The sequence below is a fragment of the Malaclemys terrapin genome, chromosome 11 (assembly GCF_027887155.1).
Source record: "Malaclemys terrapin pileata isolate rMalTer1 chromosome 11, rMalTer1.hap1, whole genome shotgun sequence".
Taxonomy (NCBI): Eukaryota; Metazoa; Chordata; order Testudines; family Emydidae; genus Malaclemys; species Malaclemys terrapin.
This window is the reverse complement of record NC_071515.1, coordinates 35,434,115-35,450,602: the sequence shown is the minus strand read 5'-3', so window position 1 is coordinate 35,450,602 and position 16,488 is coordinate 35,434,115. Positions and strand designations below refer to the sequence as shown.

At 38.4% G+C, this 16,488-nt stretch overlaps 1 protein-coding gene across 6 annotated transcripts in view; it reads right to left on the bottom strand.

Moving 5' to 3' along the window:
- Window positions 1-836: 836 nt before the first annotated feature.
- The window catches only part of CWC22 (CWC22 spliceosome associated protein homolog), a 72,787-nt gene continuing 57,135 nt past the window's right edge, over window positions 837-16,488 (bottom strand). For 5 of the 6 annotated variants that reach the window (XM_054044169.1, XM_054044165.1, XM_054044170.1 and 2 more), the window contains exons 15-20: window positions 10,499-10,576; window positions 9,037-9,189; window positions 8,587-8,714; window positions 7,556-7,657; window positions 7,261-7,445; window positions 837-1,717 (exon numbers count right to left, since the gene is read on the bottom strand). In XM_054044169.1, the coding sequence (XP_053900144.1) occupies window positions 1,125-1,717; window positions 7,261-7,445; window positions 7,556-7,657; window positions 8,587-8,714; window positions 9,037-9,189; window positions 10,499-10,576 (1,239 nt within the window). In that variant the 3' untranslated portion in view covers window positions 837-1,124. Of the gene's footprint in view, window positions 1,718-7,260; window positions 7,478-7,555; window positions 7,658-8,586; window positions 8,715-9,036; window positions 9,190-10,498; window positions 10,577-16,488 lie in introns of those variants that run through there. The other variant, XM_054044171.1, reaches the window with a different exon arrangement.

Here is a 16,488-nt window from a genome sequence, read left to right as displayed (position 1 = left end):
GTTATAGTGACAGAGATCAGAGCTGTATGATCTTCAATCAAACTCACTGGCTGAAAAAAAATAATTGAGAGGGGGTGGGGGATATCTTTATAAGCAAGCTAAGACAGGCTGGTCCAAGAAACTAAAATCTTCCAGAAGTAAAAAGATTAAAAAGGAATATAAAAACAAGTTTCTAAAACTTCAAACTGTGATGTTTACAGGTGCAACTTTTTAATGTCTTAAGAAAAAATCCCAATAATTTATATTATATCAGATTACTAAGAGGCCTGTGCTCACATCTGCCTCCAAGTTTAACTGAGAATCTAAATTGAAGAACATGCACTACAGGTCTCTATTGTTGGTTATGTACTTATACAGTCTGCACTGCCTGCGCTGATATGTTTATAAAGACTGAAGAAAAAAAGATTCTCACATAACACTTATCTGAGCCTTGCCTCTTAGGTTTGAAGTTCACTGAGAAGATGCATCACCGAAATAGGAAGACATCACTCATAGTTCCAGTTGACATTTTAAACTGTACTCATAGCATAACACTTTACAATATTTCAGCTCAGCTTTTTGAAAGTGTCATGTTTTTATACCGAGTGGTAATCTGCAAATACTTGAGACTCCTTAATTTGTTTAGTCTGTTTTCACCTTAAGAGGATAAACTATTCAGGATGTCCATATGTTCTATATATAAAGGAATATGAAATTTCACACCTCTGTACAATAATCTGACTGCTCTGCTTGTCAACTACTAAACAAAACTAAAAAGGAGCATTTTCAGATACCATAACTCAAACACAATATTTACGAAACATCTGAAGTTAAGTTGATAAAAACATTCATTTCAGTGAGATCTTAACTATTTTATTCACAAAATATAAGCAAGCTTCTGTTTTTTTCTCTCTCTCAAATGTAAATGCTCTTCCAAGGAAGAAATTTAACAGAAGGGTTCTTCACATACAGTGATTATAAAAGATTCAATACTGAAAACCTTAAGAAAGCCAATGAACCTTACAAATACAAACTTGCACTTTGTACAAAAGCTCCTTTTTTAAAAGAAAGTTCAGTAATAGAGTTAAAAATACACAGTTTTAGCTGCACAGAAAAGCATTTATTTCAAACTCAGTGGCATAGTGTTATTTTCGCCTACGTGGAGAATTCTCCCTTCGTCTGTCCTCATTTTTCCTGGATTCTCTACATTGGTCAGAATATCGGCTATACTTCTCTGGGCATTTCTCTGCACCATTCCGATATCGATTCTGCTCCTCTTCCTCTCTGGGACTTGAATTATTACGGTTTCTTTCTCTAGATTTTGACCTCTCTTTTCTCCTATTGTGATGTACACTGTCTTTAGTGCAGTGTTTGTCCTTTTCATTATCAGAAAAAGAAGAAGTTCTCTCTGCTTTCTTCTTTTTGGAATTACCGTGTTTATTTTCTAAATCCATATTTCTTTCATGATACCTGTCCTTTTCACTCCGGTAACTGTTCCTGTCAGCGGCATCATCTCTGTCATAGGGATATTTAGATAGATCATCTCTCCTATTTGAGTCTCTCAAATTTCTGTCAGCATTTCTTTCTGAATTTCTATCAATATCATATCTATCTTCCTGCTGTCTCCTTTCTATTTTCTTTTCAAGTAGTTTCTTTTTACTCCCTTGTTTTTTCCTGGCAACTTTATCCAGTGCTTTGTTTTTCTTTTGCATCTTCTTCCTTTTTACTTTAGCAGCATCTGAAAGTACAGCATACATGAGTTAACTATTTTTTAATTTATTCAGTGTCATTAATTATGCATAATTAGAATGTTATATTATATAGAAAGTTTTGAGAGAAATGATTGCCAAAATTTTATATTCTTAAATGCTTATCTTGCCACAGGGTTCAAAATAACGAGCTTAGAGTTTTGTATTTCATTCCCTCCTGTGAGTCTCTCCAAAACATGCTGGGAAAATCTGCGCATGCTCTATTAATTGAAGAGAAATGACTTATTTTTAAACAGCAGTCTAAAACAGGTTTTTTGTTTAATAAATAAATGAATTCTCTAAAGGAAATCTAAGGAAAAAGAAATTTGGTAAACTGGCTATCACTCCCAAGATTTCCCCATCTTTTATTCCTCATTTTCTAGGTTTTGTTGCTGGCCTATACGTCCACTTGTTTTATTAATACAAAAACAACAACAACAACAACTTCATTTAGTGACAGTAAGGTTGCATCTTGACACACGGCATCCACACACAATTTTAAAAGCTTGGAAATAAAGGGAGTCTTCTGCATTCCTTCCCATTTTATATTGCCTAAGTGCTGTCAATACCACACTCCATCCAACATAAGGCTTCCATTTGCATCTCCAACATATAACAAAAAGAAATACATATTCCAACTTCATGAAATGCTCACTCTAACACAACCTTACGAGAAACCTCAGCATTGTTAAGGCAAAGTAACTTCCCAAATACAGGGAATTCAAGAGTCAGATCTGCCAATCTATTGATTCAAGAAATATAAGTGTCACAAATAGTTTTCCTTAGCATCATATTTCCCTTATTTTAAGTTTATGAGTGTGATGGGAATGTTCTGATGAAACCTTACCAATCATTAAACAAAATTGTGTGCGTTAAATGGCTAAAGAACATAGGAGAAGCAAGAGTACGGCGTTATAGCCAAAACTGTGCAGACGTGGCTGCCACCCACAGAGAGGATAAAAGCCTTGATGACATACCATGATTCTCCTTCGCCTCCCTGTATTAAAGGCTTGCATTTTTGGAGCTGACAGATCTGGGTTCCATCTCTGTTGGGGACCCCACTGTACCCATACGTACAGCACGAGGATTTATTACAATGGTTAGAGCAATGCAAGCTGTCAGGGTGACAGGAGAGAGCAGGATCATTGAACAGATCCCCAGGTTCATACACAGAGTCAGTGGCAGAGACAGATATAGAATCCAGGAATCCTGACTCCCAGCTCACTATTCTAACATGCTAGATCACACTTCCTACCCAGAACTGGGAAGAGAAATCAGGAGGAGTCCCAACTCCCTATCCTTAGATGGTCCATCTTCCATAAGCATACTCCTCCCACAAAAGTCTCTCAGTCCAAAAGGGGCTGAGGTCCCTGCAGTAGTCTGCTCAAGTTATCCTGAGGGAAAGAGAAGGGATACTGGAGAAAGTCATGACAGAGCTATGGGATAGTATTGCAGCAACATGATAGCTACTCCGAGACCCATTTCCACGATGTAACAGTGGTTGCAGCTGGTGGGCAACAGCACCTTGGCACAGGCTACAGCCACCAAATGACCCTAGGCACCAGCTTCAGCCTACCATAGAGAATAACCAGTCCCAGAAGCTTTTCCAGTGATTCCCCCAGTCACTGCTGCTCCTCCTCCATGCACAAGAGAGGGCAAGTTCATCAAACTCTCACTTTCATGCAGAAAATCTTAAGTGACCTCATATGCTCTTGTATCAACAGTTCAGCTCCCCTGCATATATTATTCTGTTATTCTGCATTAACATTGCTGGGGCTTTGCATCAGAGTGAGAGTTTTAAGAAGTGAGGATATAGCACTTTTAGTATCTGTTGCAGATGAAAGTAAAAACCTTACAGAGTGCTTGAAGTGTGTTATTGACAGCACTGGAGACAACGTGAGGGTGGCAAGAAACGCTGGAGACTTTCCCCTTGTTCTCATGCTTTTAAGATTTTGGGTGAGGTATGTCCTGTGCAATCTTAACAGTCACTAAGCAAAGTTTTTATTTGTGCTATAATTACTTAAGGGCAGCAAAGACAATACAGCTAAAAAAGTAAATTATGTTGCTAACTTAGAATCATAGAATATCAGGGTTGGAAGGGACCTCAGGAGGTCATCTAGTCCAACCCCCTGCTCAAAGCAGGACCAATCCCCAACTAAATCATCCCAGCCAGGGCTTTGTCAAGCCTGACCTTAAAAACCTCGAAGGAAGGAGATTCCACCACCTCCCTAGGGAACCCATTCCAGTGCTTCACCACCCTCCTAGTGAAATTTTCCCCTCCCAATATCCAACCTAAACTTCCCCCACTGCAACTTGAGACCATTGCTCCTTGTTCTGTCATCTGCTACCACTGAGAACAGTCTAGATCCAACCTCTTTGGAACCCCATTCAGGTAGTTGAAAGCAGCTATCAAATCCCCCCTCCTTCTTCTCTTCTGCAGACTAAACAATCCCAGTTCCCTCAGCCTCTCCTCATAAGTCCTGTGCTCAGGGCCGGCTCCAGGGTTTTTGCTGCCCCAAGCAGCAAACAAACAAACAAAAGCCGCGATTACGATCTGCGGGAGCTCTACCGCCGCCGCTTCAGTCTTCGGCAGCAATTCGGCGACTGGTCCGGACGTGCTTGAAAGAGGTAGTTTTTTTTCTCTGCATCCTACCCAAAAAATAGGTATCCAGGTTCTACATTTACCTCACAGAGAAGCTAAGCTTTAAATAACATCTAGATTTCCGAACAGACTAGTGTCTATCTCCACTGTGGAACAAGTTTTATTTTCCCAACCTACTAATATCTGTCAATACAGAACCTATTTAGTATTCAATTGGGGTAACCAGACAGCAAGTGTGAAAAATCGGGACGGGGGTGGGGTGGGGGTAATAGGAGCCCATATAAAAAGAGCCCCAAATATCGGGACTGTCCCTATAAAATCGGGACATCTGGTCACCCTATATTCCATGGAATGAACAGACATGGTAGATATTTCCAAAATCATGGATAGTGTCATTATGTTGATTGGTCACTAAAAGAAGGGCTTAAAGGATGAGCGCCAAATAAAATACAAACATTACATCAGCAATATGTGCTGAACATCCCCTAGAGTAAAAATCACCATAAAGAACACAACTAAAAAACAACCTTCATTTCTTTTTACTCTAAGCATTGCGATGTCACATTGGCCAGCTCTATCTCTGCTTAATTGCCTTTTGAAAGCATCACAACTACCAAGGAGACACTAATACATTTTATTTTAGATCCTATAACTGAATTTTACAGCAGTTGCCTAACCTCTGATGTGGAGAGAGAGGTTGCTGGTGCTTCTCTGATGACATGTTTAAAACCAGCCCATAGGGAGTCACTTAAGTCAGATTTTACAATGTTTTTTTTTTTAATACAGTTTCTTTTTCATTATTATAGCTCTACTGGAATGTAAAAATAAGAGACTGTGTAAAGTAGTTTAATGGATAAAAAAATAACTAACTTATTTGACTATGAGCAAGCTTAGTGCTCCAACAGACAACACGGAGTCACAGTTGAGCTGGCAAAGGAGACATTGGGGGACACAGTAAAAGACAAGTTCAGTATTTGTTATGTGCTCAGTGCCCTCTTTCTCTGTTCCCTTTCCATGTTCAGAACATATTGCTGAAGCAATTTTCAATTTTCTTTTGAAGTTCACCCTGGAAATTTACCTGAAGACCAAGAACACCCTTTCCAGAATAAATGTTTTTAAAACTGGTTCACTTCCTTTCTGTTCTAAGAAACATGGAATTTCTTTAATTCCTGGCCCATATCCCATTATATATGCACAGAGCTTCCATCAGCACAGGAATCACAAATTCTTAAATTGTTCCTTAGCAAGAGATTTTCACCTAGCAACATTTATGTGCCAGGTTTAATTGCTAGACCAGTACTACACTGGTAAGAGAGTTAACAATGCATTCCTCTGGGAAATGCTTTTCAGAATACTACTAGGAAGTCCTCATTATAATCTATGAAAAGATGCAAAAATGTGAAGAACCTGAGTTACAACCAACAATTAGCCTTTGCTTTCTAGAAAAACTGTGACATTTAAACTACTAGGGAATACAAAGTTACAAAAAAGAAACCTGATTATCTCACACAGAATTATTATAGTTAACACTGTATTTAATTATTTTTGCCACATTCCTGCTTCTACTGTACATAATCAAAGCATACTGCAGAGATTATCAAAATGCATATATTTATCTGGTTCTGAATGGAAAAAGGACAAAATAGTAGAAGAGAGTGTCCTTTTACCAAAAAGCATGCTCACATTGACAGACTGCACAATCAGTTGGTTTTTCCACTAAGGACTAACCTCTCTGGTTCCTATCAAGCAGCTCAGCCAAGCTGCAGCTGTCTATGCAGAAGCCATCTGGCTCTTTGCTGAACTTCGCCTCTCTGACCCGGTTAAACTGTGCCCTCCACTAGTGCTTTGTCGTCATTAATGCAATAGCTTTATAGTGATAAACAATCAATTCAGACTTTGTAAAGTAAGCTTGCAACAGAAAACAAATGCATTTCTAATGCAAGTGTAATTCATACTGCTTGTGTATTTATTTTATTAGTATTTTTTGCTACTAAAATCATAATAAATCAAATTAACTTTGAATCAGCAAGCTTCCTAACTACTGCAGTTCATGCTGTGCTATCATCTGCTCTCCCTCCACACTATATAAGACTAAATGCTCCAAATTAGAATAGCAGATATATTTTAGGTTAACAATGTTTATTATACTTCATGTCAAAAAGCAGATTTTACATCAGCAAGATAATCTTATTAAAAATACTAATTATAATACATGAAATTTTTGCATAACAAATTGTCAGCCAAAGTTTCATCTTTCTTGGAGAATTCTCAAGTGACAGGAGCCTTGGTTATTATAACAGCGCACCATACTGCTTCTGAGCAATAGGAATGGGAAGTGGATTCAGGAACCCAGACCTGCATAAGAAGCTAAATGAATTGCAGAAAACTGAGCAATCCCTTGTTTGACACATGAAATAGCACAACTGTGGCTACAGGGAAGTAAGAAGAAGAAAAAAAAAAAACCCATCTTTCACTCTCTGGAAACAGGATTCTCAACAGTTATAACTTCTATAATTAAAATTACTATGGATCTAAAAAACAACGAGGAGTCCTTATGGCACCTTAGAGACTAACAACGGTATTTGGGCATAAGCTTTCGTGGGCTAAAACCCATTTCTCAGGTTTTAGCCTACAAAATCTTATGCCCAAATAAATCTGTTAGTCTCTAAGGTGCCACAAGGACTCCTTGTTGTTTTGGCTGATACAGACTAATATGGCTACCACTCTGAAACCTATCACCATGTATGGACCGAAAGCAATTTATTTTCTTCTAAGATTTCCAGAATTTTATCAAAATTACGGATAGGAATTTTTGAAGTACAGATTTAGCAATAAATAATTAAATATCAACTATTGCTATTTCCTCGTGGTAAGTGTATCAGTGCACACAGTAAAGAGAGAATGAGATAAATGAGAGATGTTGTTTAATACCTGAGTCACTGCTAGAAGAGGAGTCACTGCCACTAGATGATCCCGAGCTACTGTTACTGCTGTCAGAATTGGAATCTGAGGAGTCAGACTCGGAGGAAGATGATGAGCTATCTGATGACTCAACATCTTGTTTCTGTGTCATGATCATCTTTGGTGCATTTTTCAGATGTTCCCGTAATTCATCCCTAATTAGCAACAAAAATAAACAATCTCAATCCTTAAACAGAAAGTCAAGCAATGTCAAATCAGGATTAAGACACCCCCACCTCCCCTCCAAAAAAAGAAGATTTCTTACGTTAGTCCTCCAAGACCAATGGAAGTGAAAAAATTGATGGCAAATCGAGTGTTTCTTGGGTTGTCCCGAGGCAATAATCCTTCAAAAAAAGGTTGCAGTGTTCTGATAAAAACAAAACATTGAAGTTAAACCTCACGCAGCAGACTAATCTTAATTTCTACATGCATTTGTTGAAAAATACATCATAGGAATCCCACAGGACAAAAACAGTCTTTGTTCATGCATTGCTTTTTGTGGACACTGCAATGGATGAAAAAAAACAATGCTTTTGTGGGTCCAGCAAAGTAAGTGTTCCTTTAGCAGAATTTTAAAATGTCTTCATAAGCCTGTGGTGGTTTTATAAAAAAAGACAGCCTTTCCCTGTCAGATTATGACAACTTTAAGAGCCTGATTCTGTAGCAGCTCTCCATGTAGAAATTCCATTGAATTAGGTCCTAAAGTAGGTCAAAGTTTGGGCTTCAATGAGTTTTGAGTGCCTGTTTAATTTACCATCATACAGGATAATAGCTCCTGAAAAGGAGTAAGACTTAGATCCTCAAGAAATAACCTGAACAATTGGAAGGATCCTCACTATTGTGTAAGTACTGGAACACACACATAAGAGAATGTTTTACTTTTGTTGTGCTTAAAATTAATCTTATAAAAATACAAAGTTAATATTTTTGAGGTCTCTTTCACGCTCTGCCAAAAATAGACTATTCTGCCCCACACCCTTCAGGAATGATGCTGATGTATACAAATAAATGTGCTTCAGCTTGGGAAGTTACTATTCAAGTTGAAACAACAGTGGAACAAAAACCAAGAAGATACAGGCCCTGATCCTGCAAATATTTATGCATGTTTAACTTTGACTAGTCACAGCACGTACACCAACATCAATGTGCACACACTCGTCTTTACAGAATTGGGGCCATAATTTGTTATGTATTTTCATTTAGTAAAAACTTTCACTTGAAAATGGAGAGTCTGTATGTACTCTTACAGGGTGAAAGCATTCAAAGGACAATGCTCAGAGTAAAAATTCAACTTACTCATCCTTTAATCTTGCATTAAGATTAGGAAGTCCCATATATTCACTAAGTTCCTGGAAGAATATTTTAACAAAAATTCTACTGGACGATGTAGTAGTTTCTTCACTCAATATTATACATTCAAGGACCTGAAAATGTTAAGAAAAAACACAGGTTAAATACACACACCCGGTTCTATTTGTATTTTTTAGAAAATCAAGCTCATCATTTGGCCCATATATAAAATAGCATCTTTCATCCCAACACTATAGCAATATAATTCATAAGAATATCAATTAAAATAACACATTTTGCTTTTTTTTTTAAAAATCAGACAGTCATAGTAGGCTTTAAAAACCTAGACTTAAAAAGGTATCCCTGACACAAAACATGATATATTGTAATTTATTTCTGAGCACCACAGACTAACTATTGAAGAAAGAAGCTAGGACACAGCCCTTTTCTACTTACACTCCAGGGAAGTGAATCTGTGTACAGAAGATGAGCAAACATCTTGGCTACATTTCTCAATTTGTTTGTTTCCAAACGGTGGATAGTATCATATTGTTCTTTGAAAATAGCTTCAAAGGATTCCATGTATTCTTTTTTTAACATGCAGAAACGCTGAAATAACCAGATTAAATAGAACATTAAACAAAAATACATTTAGAACTAAACATTTTATACCAGTCTTTCCTTTTAAAAGGAAAGGAAAAAATACCTTTAAATGGAATATAAAGATCAATTTATTACCTCCAGCAGTTTCCCAGAGGAAACTAATCTTGCATTATAAAACAATAATTACCAATTTTGACATGTTACTAGATAAGGTAATTTCTTCTACCTTGCAACATCTTGTTTCTAATATTCTCACCTGGTGGGAACCCTTAATACAATACCACAAGACATAATATTTTTAATTGCATCATTGCAAGTTTATTTGAAACTAGAGAAGTAGAAAGGAGCATAGTTAGTGTCAAGACATTTCAGGCAGAAACAGCAATTCCAAGAAATATAAAGAACACACTTGGTTCCATAATAATCCTGAACGTTGAAATATTTTTCAGTGACAATCTGTAATAAAGTGCTGTAAATTTACTCTGTAAATTTCAACATCCAGGATTATTATGGAACCAAGTGCTTTCTTATAACCGGTTACTAGTAAATTATAAGGTAACTGTTAGTACTAGGTGAATAATAGAAAAAGGAAATATGGTCCTTTGTGCACAGCTACATCAGCTGTAACATTTTCTGAAATCTGATAGTCTAGAAATTAATGAAACTTCTGTACTGTAAGTAACCTTGAAAGAACATGAAAAGTTTTACTTATGTAATCTTTATTAGAGTCAGCTATACTGAGATTACAGGTGGAGTAAAAGATAAACGGCTACTTAATAAATAATTGTAACAAAAGTTATAACCCATTTTACATACACACAGACAAGAAGAAGAAGAAAACCAGATTTGTTTCTTTTAGTGAGAGAGTGGTGCAGGAATGAATCAAGTCATCCTAATTTGCTAAATTAACTAAGCAACCATAATGAAGTGGAGAAACAACGGAGAACTCCAAAATACCATCTTTCCTGCTCCTGCAAGAAAATTGTTTATAACAAAGCATAGTACTTTGCACTTATGTAGTGCCATTACTGTTACTGCTATGCATTGGCCACTGGACCATCCTTCTACAAGATAGGAACATTAAAGAAAAAATAGGGAAAAAGTGTGCTCCCATTCTGTATTTACTATGAATGCTTATTACCATCTGATAATCCAACCACCTCAGCTCATATAACCAACTTCAGAACAAAAGAGCCACACATAATCGACGTATTTATTGTAAAATATAAGATGCTTATATGAAAACTTTTACTGCCATATTAAACGACGCGTATGTTTCTTGCTGTAAAATTTGAAGTCTGAAAGTGGAACTCACCCCTGCCAGTAAACCAAAGAATTTCTCATATGTTCTTTGTTGAGCACAGCAGTCAAGGATCATGTTGCAGAGTTCTTTCTGTTATAAGATAACACAAAAATTCCTCGACATAAATTCTCTGTAGTAGTAGTAGAAATCAACTCCATAAATGCAGAAATATTAAAGAATGATTTTCACATGGATGCCATCTTTGAAACAAGAACTTAAATTTTTTCTAAATAAAGGTCGGAGGGGTCAATTTCAGTAGTTTTCTGTATTTCCACTATTTTGGAAGGTATTTGGGGTTGGCTATTAACTTTCTCTATCCAAACTTCTCCACCTGCCCAGATCTGTAGGGAAGTTATAATCCTACAGTTTTACTAAAGAAAGTCATCACAAATTCAACATTATGATTTAACTGCAAGATTAAAAAGACAATACGCTGTAAAAAGGGAAACCACTTTTAAAGCACTGATACCTTTATGCAATAAGAAAAGGTTCATAGAAAGTGAATGATAAAGCCAAGCGTAAATGTGAAATTCCTTGAGTAAATGGCAGTTGAGAATGCTCTGTAGTCTCAAGATCAGAACTTAAGGTGTTGATTCTACAGAGAGACATGCATTTGCTTAACTTTACATTTATGAATAGTGACTTCTTTAGGACTAGTCCTGTGCAAAGTTAAGCATAAGTGAATGGGTACATTTACACCACAGAGACTACACTAGCAGAGTTATGCTGGCATAACCCCATAACATAGACGCAGCCTAACTGACAAAAGGTTTTTTTTCTGCCAGTGTAGGAAGACCACCTCCACAAACTACATTAGCGACATTGACAGAAGCACTCTTCTGTTGATATAGCTACATCTATTGGGGGGGGAGGGAAGGGGGAGAAACATTCATATCAGCACAGCTATGTTAGTCAGGGGTGTGTTTTTTTCACACCCCGATGCTGCTGCTATAACTTTCAAATGTAAACCATGCCAAAAATCTCTGCAGGATTGGGGCCTAAATTACTCTCTCATTCACATTCATGTCTACTCTAAACCACAAAAATCTAATCCAAATAATGGCTAAAATTATTCCCTTTTTGTATTACAATTAAGGGACTGTTCAGTAATTCAGATACAAAATTTAGGGTTTAGTAAGGCCCAATAGGAACATAAATCAAAAAGAACTAAAAAACCCCCAACTATTAAAATAGGTGTGGGATTTTTTTTTTTTTGCTTTTGTTAAGTCTCTTTTCAATGCCGGAAAACCAAATATAAGATCTGGGCTGGTTCATTAAAACTAAAAAGACACCACATAAATGTTGAAAAGTACATTTGTTTCTCTGTCAAAATATAGTATAAGGCTTTTTTTTTTTTTAATGACACTTTACTTGACAGTTCCAGTTTAGATATTTTTATGCACATTCTATTCTGCTATGTAGAGAACTTTCTGGCATCACTGAAAGATGAAGTTCTTGAAGAATTTTACAAGTAAAATAATTTAAAAGAATAATTGATTAACAAGTGTAAGTTAAGTTACCTTACAGATAAAATCACTTTGAAACATACAATTTTTTTTATCTGGACTTCCCTCCCCTCAAATCAGAAATTTATTACATTTTAATTACTGTACAGCAAGAAAAGCTATATCAAATGATAAGGCTCAATCATGAATTTGCCACAAGCCCTAACAAGGGGAGCACCTTGTTGCATTGCCCCTTGGAGTAGACCAGGAGATCATGACTCTGAGACTATGTCTATGCTAGAGAGCTTTCAGCTGTGCAGCTCTAAGATCTCTAGTGTAGCTGCTCTAGGCCGACGGGAGAGAGCTCTCCTGCCAACATAATTAGTCCACCCCAATGAGCAGCAGTAGCTATGTTGATAGGAGAAGCTCTCTCATAGACATAGTGCTGTCCACACCGGCGCTTATGTCAGCGTCATTTATGTTGAGCTGACATAGGTGCCCCTGAGCGACATAAATTATACCGACAGAAGTGGCAGTGTAGACAGCCTAGAGTCACAATCTGCTTTCCAGTTTCCCTCTGCTCCACTGGGGAAGGTAGACTTGTGCAGAAGTGAGATGGGGGAATGGGATATAGCTTCTTTCCTCTCTGCATTGCTATCTGGGTAGCTGTCATACAGGCGTATGGGGGCACCTTATACCTCCTTACTCCCTTGCACAATTGTGTAAACGGGTCCACAATCTGCCCCTGTAGCAGCAACTTAAAAACCATTTATAAAGAATAATTAATATTAAGATAACAGAAGCAAACATTTTCATATAAATGGACAATGCATTTAACAACACTGCACTTCGTTCAATTTAGTTAACATTATTTTATTTTCCCATAAGATTTAGTTCATTAACAAAACAAAACAACAACAACAAAATAATGATAGTTGTTCCCAAATACATTATGTTTTAAAATGCCAACTTTGTAGATTTTTTCAGATGTCTGATCTAAATCTTATGAAGGATATGTCTAGCTGTTTAGATCATAGCATTTTAATAGGATGGCTTGTCAGACTTGTTAACGCACACAAAAAAGGGACTGCACGCTAAAAGTAACAATTAGACTGTCAGTCATACCTCTTTAGCAATTAGTTTAAATATATTTGCCTCTTTAGACTAATTAGAAATCTAAGGAAAAACGGAACACACACATTTATAGTTATTTTCTCAAAACTGAGAAGTCAGAACAAAAATTTCCCCCAATCAATAGAGAATAAATATATTTAATACCACTGCAATTAAAAAAAAAGTCTAAACACATTTATACTTCAAATTTGGTAAGTCTTATATTAAATCTGTTGTAATGTACTCCCATTTGTACCATTCCTTCTATCATGAAATCCTAAAAGAAACATTTTTGCCCATTACACAGTTCAAATACACAAAACAAACTAACAAAAATAATAAAGGCATCTATTCAGTGTTAAACAAATAACATTCAGCAAATACTGTACCAAAAAAGCTAACTTACAAATCTGTTTAAGGCCATTCTTTTCAACGTAGTCACATTTTAATATATCAAGCTAACACAATGCATATTAACTTTTTTATATTACCCTGTTTTACAGTAATGCTGTAATCAGTTTTCAAACAATAAAACAGAGCAAAGTGCTGATGCTATTGCTAATAAAGTCAGCACGACTTGCAAAACCAATTACTTTTTCCTCATATTAAATGCAATTACAACATTGATATCCCTTGTGGTTTACAGTAATTAAATATTTTAACATTTTAATTAAATATTACAATGATTTCTAGGAGAATATCTTGAATAACCACATGCATGAAAATAGATTTACCCACAAAGACATTCTTGCTAGTGTTATCAAAACAAGTTGAGGTTAGGTCTAGAGTAACTGTCTTCTAGATTAAAAATTAACAAACTCTGAAATGATTTAATTAATTTTCAGAGAGATGTGACAAGTTCACATAGCAATTTTAACTTCAATTATAGCTTTAAAGGTTACTGCACTAGTTTCTTTGCTAATAACACTTCTGATAATGCCTATGACACCAACAGTCTGCACTTTAAGTCCATCATTTGCTTTAAAAAGCCAGTACATTTTAATTTTTATAGACAATTTATCTACCATATAGCTCAAAGGTTTTTACATACTAATACACAAATTGCATGCCAAAGTGACTGTCATCAAAGTTTAAATGACAGAATACACACACCTTTCCAATCATGATGTAACCAAGTATTAAAAAAGTATCATAGAGTTCTCAAGTCCCACACGTGAAGTGAATCACTTATTTTTGTGAAGACCTTTAGCTCCAGATGTGGTTTTGTATCATGGAAAAGTCACTCTACTTGGAAGTGTCCCTGTGTCTAGGTGGTTGAAAGATAAGTTAGAAGACTCAAAAAAAAAAAAGTGCACTCTCCAAAATGCCTGCTCCACTTTGGTTCCTACAGAATAGCGGTTCTTAGCCAGGGGTCCACGAGCAGGTTTCAGGGGGGCCACCAAAATAAGTCAGAGAGTAGGGCTGGCGTTAGACAGGCTAGGGCCCAGGGCAGAAAGCCATAGCTCAAGCCCCGCCGGGGCTGAAGTTGAAGCCTGAGCAATTTAGCTTTGCAGGGCCCTGAGCAATTGCCCTGCTTGCTACTCCCTAACACCGGCCCTGGCTTTTAGTTTACTGGATATGCAGAAAAACAGCTGCTGTGGGCTCTGAAGTTTTTATACCATATGGGGGGTGGAGGGGACTCAAAGAAAAAGGCTGCTGAGAACGCTTGCTATAGAAAAACCAACCAGAAAAGGACAACTGGGGCTAAGGAGAAAAAGACAGTTACCCTGTTCCATAACTGGTGTTTTTCAAGATGTGTTGCTCATGTCCATTCCATATTAGGCATGTGGACTAGCCACATGCACCGATGCCAGAAGTTTTTCCCTCAGTGGTATCCGTAGAGGACCAGCTCCGGAGTGGCGGCCACATGCTGTGGTATAAGGGGTGCTGCCAACTTCCCGCACCCTCAGTTCCTTCTTGCTGGAAACTGACAGTGGGGAAGGAGGGCGAGTCATGGAATGGACATAAGCAACACATCTCGAAGAACACCAGTTATGGAACAGGTAACTCTCTTTTCTTCTTCGAGTGCGTGCGCCGCGTGCATGATCATCGGAGAATTTTCTACCCTAGCAACACCCGGTGGGTCGGCTGTGGAGCCCCCTGGAGTGGCGCCTTCATGGCGCTGGATATATACCCCAGCCGACACAGCGCTCCCTCAGTTCCTTCTTGCCGGCTACTCCGACAGTGGGGAAGGGGGGCGGGTTTGGAATGGATATGAGCAACACATCTCGAAGAACAACAGTTACAAAGGTGAGTAACCGTTTTTTCTTCTTCGAGTGCTTGCTCATATCGATTCCAATTAGGTGACTACCAAGCCTTACCTAGGCGGTGGGGTCGGAGTGAGACATTGCTGTGTGCAAAACCGCTGATCTGAACGCAGCATTGTCTCTGGACTGCTGTACAAGCGCATAGTGAGCAGCGAAGGTGTGGAACGATGACCAAACTGCTGCTCTACAAATGTCCTGGATCGGGACATGAGCCAGGAAGGCAGTCGAGGATACTTGGGCCCTCGTGGAGTGGGCGGTGAGGCGCGTCATCGGGGCACCGGCCAGGTTGAAGCAAGCACGAGTTCAAGGACGTGTAGATTGCAACACGACTCTGCTAAACCCAGCGTCATCTCTGGCCTGCTGCGTGAGGGCGTTATGAGCCGTGAACGTGTGAACCAAAGACCACTTCGTGGCTCTGCAAATGTCCTGGATGGGAACGTGCACCAGGAAGGCTGCCGAGGACACCTGAGCTCTGGTCAAATAGGCCCTCACAATTGGCGGCAGTAGGACCTGTGCCAGCTTGTAACAGGTCCAGATGCAGGAGGTGATCCAGTTGGAAATACTCTGTGAGGACACCGGAAGGCCCTTCCATCCTGTCTGCTATTGAGTTGACCTGTGGAAGGGCTTGGTACGCTGCAGGTAAAATGCCAGGGCACATCTGACGTCCAGGGTATGTAGCCTCCTTTCCTCACTGTGCGGCTTGGGACAAAACACCATGAGGAAGATGTCCTGGTTGACATGGAAGGAAGACACCACTTTCGGCAGAAAGGCTGGATGGGGACGCAGTTGAACTTTGTCCTTGTAGAACACTGTATATGGTGGCTCCGATGTCAGGGCTTTAATCTCCGACACTGGTCTCACCAATGTTACCGCCACAAGGAAAGCGACCTTCCGTGACAGGTGGGAAAGGGAGCAGGAGGCCATAGGCTCAAAGGGCAGGCCCGTGAGCCTAGAAAGAACCAAGTTAAGATTCCACTGTGGGATCAGTGGGAAGAGTCTCTTGAGGCCTCTCAGGAATCTGACCAACATGTTGTGTGAGAACACTGTCTGACCTGGGATTGGTGGCTGAAAGCGGAGATGGCTGCAAGGTGCATCCTGATGGAAGAGAGGGTCATACCATGGTTCTTAAGATGAAGCAAGTAATCTAAGATAGATTGTAAGGAGGAGCACAACAGAG